This window comes from Notothenia coriiceps, unplaced genomic scaffold, assembly GCF_000735185.1.
Source record: "Notothenia coriiceps isolate Sejong01 unplaced genomic scaffold, NC01 NC01_scaffold00034561, whole genome shotgun sequence".
Taxonomy (NCBI): domain Eukaryota; kingdom Metazoa; phylum Chordata; class Actinopteri; order Perciformes; family Nototheniidae; genus Notothenia; species Notothenia coriiceps.
The window spans coordinates 3,489-11,851 of record NW_011367262.1 but is presented as its reverse complement, the minus strand read 5'-3'; the positions used below and the strand labels follow the sequence as shown (position 1 = coordinate 11,851).

The 8,363-nt window shown below is 38.0% G+C and overlaps 1 protein-coding gene across 1 annotated transcript in view; it reads left to right on the top strand.

Annotated features, from left to right (window-relative positions):
* The window catches only part of LOC104962351 (transmembrane protein 132C-like), an 8,779-nt gene extending 1,124 nt beyond the window's left edge, over nucleotides 1-7,655 (top strand). The window contains exons 2-7 of the mRNA XM_010790787.1: nucleotides 1,196-1,258; nucleotides 1,344-1,472; nucleotides 3,372-3,500; nucleotides 3,691-3,990; nucleotides 4,453-4,727; nucleotides 4,977-7,655. Of these exons, the coding sequence (XP_010789089.1) occupies nucleotides 1,196-1,258; nucleotides 1,344-1,472; nucleotides 3,372-3,500; nucleotides 3,691-3,990; nucleotides 4,453-4,727; nucleotides 4,977-5,604 (1,524 nt within the window). The 3' untranslated portion in view covers nucleotides 5,605-7,655. The remainder of the gene's footprint in view (nucleotides 1-1,195; nucleotides 1,259-1,343; nucleotides 1,473-3,371; nucleotides 3,501-3,690; nucleotides 3,991-4,452; nucleotides 4,728-4,976) is intronic.
* The last annotated feature ends 708 nt before the right edge of the window (nucleotides 7,656-8,363 follow it).

The window sequence follows — 8,363 nt, the reverse complement described above, 5'->3', positions numbered from 1 at the left end:
TGTGGGTGTGTGTGTGTGTGTGTGTGTGTGTGTGTGTGCGTTCCACTACTTGGCGTGTGTTACATTTAGTCAGAGATGTGATATAATAGAAGCAGTTTTTCTGAAATTTTTTTTTTTCTTTAAACAAAGTAATGTCGGCTTTCTCAGGACTGTGTGTTTTATGAGTCTGTTAGTTTCCTAGCTTATACATATACTGCCAGTCTATGTGGCCACAAGCCACACTTCACTTTTATCTTAAAGGTCACCTATTATGCAAAATCCACTTTTTCATGTCTTTTATACATCAACGTGTCCCCTATGTAAAAAGAGATTCTGAAAGTTTCAGGAAAAAAGATTCTCTCTCTTTTTGTCCTGATCCATTTATATAAAAACCTGTCTGAAAATGAGCTCATCAGATTTTGGCCACTTTATGATGTCATAACGATTTTTTGGTTTGTGTAACCATTAGCCAATCACCAACCAAGGTAACACCCCCCCACCTTATCACCTGAATCTCCTCCTAGAGCTCCATTGTGTTCTTTTTAACCAAATATCTCTCAGAGGGGCGTGGGGAGTGGCTCCTTATTTCCACCTAAAGTAACAGACAGAGAATCAGCACTTTTGAAACAGGGCTGAAACAGAGGGGATTATGGGATGCTACAATGATCTGTTTGGTGTTTCAAGCCAAACACTTCAGAGACATGTTTTGTATATATCTGAGACCTGTAATATATTGATGAAAAACAGTATAATAGGGGACCTTTAGGATAATATTCACTGAAAGAACAACGCATCTCTTCAAATGTACCTTGCTCCTGTACTGTCGTTCAGAGTTTTCCCTTATTTTTACTTCTTAATTTCCTATACTTCATTTACCATGACCAGCTGGAGCTGGTTGTTAACATTGTTATAATTTTGCAACCTTTTCAAACACAAGCTTACATTCCATCACTTGTCAATCAACCCACTTCACCGTAATGTAAATTATACTTGGATTTTGAAGCTGGTGAACTTGTGTATTGTTTAGGAATTTTCCTTGAGCAGACACTTGATGTTGGATCAAAACATTTGAAACTGCCAACGGATGACATTTTTGTTAAAAGCTTTTTACAAACTCAAATGTTGACAAAATTGCTTTTGTGCGTCTAGAAAGGCAAAATAACATAAATGGATGTAATTTTACAACCAATCACCGTTTTGTGATCTTTTGTTGCAGGTTCTTTCCCCACTGTCGGATTCTATCCTGGCAGAGAAGACTGTGACTGTGTTGGATGACAAGGTAACACAATTAAATGGTTTTATGTATTTAAGATATTGGTCTCTTTTATCGCTATGTTTTAAGATATTCCCTTTTTTTTTTTCAGGTGACCATCACTGACCTGGGAGTCCAGCTGGTTGCATCTCTGTCCATCAGTATGACAGCAAGTCCTGGAAATTACCAGGCTATTCAGCTTACAACTACAGCAACAGACCTGTTACACACACCTAAACAGGTAGGAGATGTGCACTAACAAACACATACAGACACACACACACACACACACACACACACACACACACACACACACACACACACACACACACACACACACACACACACACACCCACACACACACCACACTGATGGAGTAGATCTTAAGCTGTTTCCATCTACAGTAATTCCCCTGAGGTTGTAATCATGGAAGTTAAACAGTAATTCTGTGCTGCGAACATCACATAGTTGCTATCTCTCCCGTGATCAGTTTCTAATTAGGAGTGTGTTAACTTCCAGGCTATAGCACTACTTAGCTACAGTTACAACCACCTTAAGGTATACAGTACATTCAATACTCTTTATTCTTAGCTAGAACCACATGAAGGCATTTCCTTCTTTTTTTTGACAATGCACAATAGAATTCACAAATGACAAAGATATGTTATATTTGTCAACAAAATGAAAATGATAAATTAACATTATGATACAATTTTTATCTGCTTTTACTCGATGCATAACGACACACTATCTATAGAACAACCTGCAGGCATACTGAATATGTTTTAAGGCTACCAAGTTACAGTACTATATAACTATTCACATGATAGGGTTATTTACTCAGACTGTCTCAAGCTATTATCCCTCACATCCTCTTTTCCCTCCCTTCCCTTCTCCATTCTCCCTTCTTTCATTTTTTTGTATTTTATCAAACAAATCCCCACATTACAATTTCTATCCATGGGCTAATTGGATAAGAAGCAGCAAATTACGATGGAAATTCAGATCTGATATTGCCTTTTATTCAAACATTAATTTGTTTTTTTATTTTCCAATCCGTCGGTTTTTATCTCCATCATTCACCATTACCTGTGGAAAAGAAGACGCTACTATGTAGAGGGAAAGTGAGGAGAAGGGGAGAATAGGGTGAAAAGAAATTAAAAAAAACAGGAGACTGGGCGGAACAAAAATTACAATTTAATGTGAAAATAGAGGGAGAGAAAGAGTATTGTTCCTAACATTGGAGCTTAATTACTTTTGTAGGGAGGTTCGGTTATTTTATACCTACACATTATTTTCTGTGTTCTGATTAAAGGAAGCAACAGCTTTTATCGAGGGAAATTAGTGAGACATGATCAGACAAGAAGAGAACAATACATTCTCTGCTTTACTACTATGGTTTAGCTACTGCTAGAAGAAAGCTGTTGACAGAAAAAAAAATGCCATCTTCCAAATATTTGTTCACTTTGTGATAAAAAAGATAGGGAGTGGAGAAAGGCACTATAACAATGTCAGGCTTTTTTTTTTACTGTGTACAAATGGAAATGGTTCAGTTAAAATTCTCAGTATGTACAGTACATATTCTTGTTTGTGTGTGCTGGGTGAATGGATGGAAGTGTAGGTGTCTCTCTTTCTGGCTATCACCAAGTGTAACAACATGCTTGCATTGCAATAGAAACATAAACAGCTGAAATGTTTAAAAATATATATATATATATCATACTCTCAAGCTACCAAGGACAACTTCAATGACTGTCTTTTGTGATTGATTGTTACGGTTTATAGCTCATTGGAAAATCAAGTTGGTAATGGACCAGGCCAGATGTAAATATTGTTGGAATCACCTGCCTCCAAACATGTTTTTTACTAAGACACATACTGTACAGTATTTGGCTCTGTAACTGCTAAATGCTTTACAAGCTAGTTGTATACTTTGTCTGTTTGTCATTTGTAGGTAACACTCATAGACCCATTAGAAAAATTGTCCATCCCTTAACAATACTACATTTATTGGCTTTCGAAGATTTGAATATTACCTTTTTTATAGCAATTATTGCCAAGTAAAGGCCATTAAAGACTGTTTGTAGTCCAAAAACCCTGCTAATACACTTTTACAAGATGTATGTGATGTATATTTCAGGAAGCAGCAATCAGTTCCTGGATCCAGTACAGTGATGGTTCAGTGACTCCTCTTGACGTCTATGATCCAAAAGACTTTCTTCTCTCGGCTGTGTCATTGGATGAGAGTGTCATCTCCATAACCAATCAGGTACGAGCCATTAGACACTTTCTTTGTCTGACTAATAGTTCAAAGCTGTGTAAAATGTGCCAGAAACAAGCATTGCAAGTCTGACTAGTGGATATTTTCAGGAAACACTTTGCCGTTATGTGACGAACGCTACATGATGTTGTCCAAAGATTTGTCTGTGTACCTTAACATCGACTCATTACTCTGTTAGGAACAACACTGGCCTATTGTAGTGGCAGAGGGCGAGGGACAGGGAGCCCTGGTTCGAGTGGAGATGGTCATCTCTGAGACCTGTCAGAAGTCCAAAAGGAAGAGTGTGCTGGCATCTGGAGTTGGCAATGTGGTAGTGAAGTTTGGAGCAAAAAGTGAAGAGAGGGGTGTGATGGGTAGAAGTGGACAGGACGACGGAGCAGGGACCGACAACAGCACCAGCGAGCACCAAGCAAAGGATGGAGGAGAGTGGAAATCCAACAGTGCAGCTGTGGATCGAGAGGAAGGAGCAATGAGGAAGGTGGGGGTTACAAAAAGATTTCAAGAAAAATCAAATGTAATGATAGTGCACTATGTAAAGTATGTAATTTTCTGCACCATTACTAAATGGTAGACTGCATTCTTATGTATCTTAATAGGAAGTGAATGACATGCTGACAGGCATAATTATCAGTAAAATGTCAATCTGAAATCTCACAAGTAGACGGAAATATTCTGCTTTTTACTATTTTATATTTAATTCCAAAGTATTCTAAATCTGTTCAATGCACACTATCAATATATACTTTAAGTAAACACTTTTAAAATATTGCTTTTAAAATATGTATCTGCATAAATATTGTAACAAAAACGATATACCAAACTACCAATAGACAATCTAACAAATATAACCTAAACCAGTGATGGACAGTATAATGAACAAACAAACTGTTATATTTTGAACCGTTGGGGTTAACTGTTTATGTTAATCTCTGTTAATCAGGTTAGCACAACCACCAAGAGCGCAGTAACCCACCGTGCTTCAGGTGGCAAAGCTGCCAGTGGAGGCAGCAGCAGCAGCCGGGGTGGGGGTCCCAGCCAGGCCGGGGACCACAGTAGCTACCCAGCACAGGTGGAGTTACCAGGCACTGGAGATAGTGAGCTGACTCAGACCACGAGAGGACTGTCGGACCTGGAGATTGGAATGTATGCCCTTCTGGGTGTATTCTGTCTGGCAATACTGGTCTTCCTCATCAACTGCGTCAGTTTTGCATTCAGGTAAAACATTGTGATAATTGAGGACTCAATTATTTTATAATCTAAAGGAAAATTAGCAGTAAAAGTATGTGGATTAAGACATAAGGCATTACATTTTCTATGTTTTCAATTCTTAATGTTACATTTTCAAAGGTTTATTGTCATATCATATATGTCACATATATATTTCATTCTCAAATTTAAGAAAGGTCAATGGGTTGGTTCAATTTCAGCTTCAGCCTTTGATTCATTTCTATCATTCATCTGCAGATACCGTCACAAGCAGGTCCCTGTGCTGGAGGCGGGAGACAACATGAACCACGCCCATGACTGGGTGTGGCTTGGCAATGAGGCTGACCTTTTAGCTGACCACTCTGACCAATGCCAGGGCGGGCTGCATGATGAGTGCACCACTATCATTGACAGGAATGAGGGAGGATACGAGGAGAACAAATACCTCCTGAACGGGGCTGGCAACACCTTGATGATGGGCGTGGGCTCAGGCATGGGAACCATTAGTGGGAGAGGTGGTCCAGGGGGACATCGTGGCATCGCCCATGGACAAACCCTGCCCAGATCTGTTGCAGAACCACATCAGTGCCTTTCTGCAATGCCTACTAGTGGAAAAAAATCCACTTGCCAAGGGGAGCATCTGAATAATTCCCCCCGGGCCACGGCTGCAGCTGCGGTTGCAGCTGCCAAACGCAAACGCGTCCAGTTCACGTCTTTTGCCACCGTTCTGCCAAATGATAATTCCGGTGGGGGTGGCCCATACACCAACTCTTCAGTCATGTTGACCAATGGCAGTGAGGATGACATAAAGTGGGTGTGCCAGGATATGGACCTTGGTCAGTCTGAAATCAGAACCTACATGGAGAGGCTACAAGACAATCTGTGACTGATGGGAAAGGGACAGAGAAATGGAGGGGCACAGGATGAGTGCAGGAGGGGGAGTATGGACAATGAGTACAATTCACCTGTAATGCCTTTGCAATGGATGAAGGGAGGGAGACAGGGAGGAATATGAGATCAGTAAATGAAACTCGAAGTGTTGCCAAGAGTTTAAAAGATTATTGAATGGACAGTGAAGGGAAAGCATACCTTTAGCTCCCCTTTGGCTGTGGAAAGCATACTGTCATTACTTGCTTAAACTGACATCAATGGTAGCAAACAATAATAAACCTTATGAGTTAATTTATAATTTATAATTTATTTGTGAAAATATTAGTGTAAGAATCAATAATAAAGTTACCATTGGTTATAAGTGTTTATTTTCAGAATACTAGTAAACCATTGCGCTATACAGTAAATTCAGGGTATGTTATTAGACAAACATTATCATGCCACTATACATTTAGACCAAGGATGGTAAGAGCATCATTTCTGAAGTATTTTTAATCATAATTGCCAGCATTGACTGTGGCATTTGATTTATCATTTATAAATCTATTAATGAATTACCAAGTTTGCTGATGATTATAATTACTGAAAAAAAAGTGCACATCAAATATACTACCTGTTTGTTTTTGTTCTATCATGTGACCCATTTTCTTTTGGCATTGCTCATAAATGAAATGTATCATGTAAAAATATATATATTCCAAGTACTCAACCATAACTTCGGACACCTGTGGGGGCTGCCATTCAGCATTAAATACCATCATGCTATTTCCTCAAACAACAGAATGTTTCAAGAGTTGGATGATGATGTGAAATACAAAAGACTGTTTCTCCCTTGGATCCAAGACAGAGGCATATAAACCTGCACAATAACAAACAGGAAATGACATTAGCCATATTTCAGGCTGACTTCCTTTTTTGTGAAACCTTCCAGCCAATGACGGGTTTCTCCCTGTGTTCACAACCAATCGCATCATCCCCAGGCCCCTTCCCTTGTCTGTGACTGGACAGCATTAGACACTTTTGGAACTGCAGTATACAGTGAAATACTCTCCGTGAACTAAAGGGGGACTGACTGAGGTGTCTCATACAAAAAAGAGGCTGCTTGGGCTTTGCAAAGCCAGAGCGAACTCTTAATAATGAGGATTATTTAAAACAGAAACCAGGATGGCTACAAGATAGACCCTTTCCTACATGGAGCTAACAGGATATAATGAATGACATTACAATGCCAAGTGGAGTGACACAAACAGTCGCATAGATAGTGGTTCATAAAACATGTTTGTTTTGTTGACAATAATTATGTATTTCTTTTCCTAATTTTTTTTTTTTATAAATAGTTTTTATTATGTTTTTCCATCAATTTGGAAGATATTAATTGTAGCTTTTTATTTCCAAGATTTATTAAGATTTTAAGGATATATGATTATTTTTTTTCTCCTAAATATCTATTTATTTAAATTAACATTTGAGGGGGTGAGGAGGGCAAAAAAAGCCCAAGGGCAAATATTAAACAGATCTGCTGGTGAATGATAGCACATTAAAAGAACAAGTGAAAGGAAGGAGACAGAACAGGTAGAGGTTGCCTCACCTTCTTTAAGCTCAGGTGACGAGTCATAAAGAACTGACAATACAAAAGGAGAATTGTAAGATTGTTAAGATTGCAATATTTATTTATAAATGTGTTACTGTTTCAAAGTACACTGTATGTTGTAGATAAATAAACATGCTTCAAAGTGCTTGTGAATAAGATTGCAGATCACTAGCCAACAACATAGTGATATTTTGTACATTTTACAGTGCAATATGGTACACAAAACTATCTGTACCACTTTGCAATAAGACTACCCTTATAAAGGATTCATAAAGGGTTTATAATTAGGTTATGAATTAGGTTGTAAACACTTTATTAATCATTAAGAACCATTTATAAACCAGTTCTAACATACATCAAAACAGGCTCACTATTTTGCAAGATGACTAAGCCTTATATTGGCTACTTAGCGAGAATCAACTCAGTGAGCAACAGATACCAAGGATGCTGGCTGATGAAGAAGACGAAGTAAGCTAAGTAGCCAATATAAGGCTTAGCAGTACAGATAAATGTGGGCTCACTATTTGGCAAGAAACCGGTCACAGTTGCCCTGTTTATCTCATGTCTTATAAAAGCTTAATCATTATTTATAAAGTGTTCACAACTTAATTAATAAATGAATTACAAACTTCGTAAACCCTTATTAAGGGTAGTCTTATTGTAAAGTGCTACCAAACTATCTACCACCACAATGTGAAAGTGATCTTATTGGTTCTTTTTCTAATAATGTTCATGTCTTTGTTTAAAATATTGAATGAGGTCTTGTTTTTGTACAGGGTAGGAATCAGTTTACCTCTGTAATGAGATGTAAAAATTGAAGTAGTTCGTTCATCAAGCCTGAAATAGCTTGAGGCTATTGTGTCCAAGAGATCCATTTTAGAAAGAAAACCAAACCAAATGTGAAGATATTTCAATCCAAAACAGAGGCTGAATATGGACTACCACAGATATGAATATCTCTTGTTTCAATAATTTGTCTAACAAGGTGCATAATATCAATGCACATAAAGTCACAATGGCAAAATCGTAATGTAAAACATTAAGGACACAGGAATCAAAGGATGGAGATCTTGAATAGAAGAAGAAGAAGAAGAAGAAGAAGAAGAAGAAGAAAAAGAAGAAGAACAACTACATTGGCTGCACAGCCTTCACCAAAGCAATAG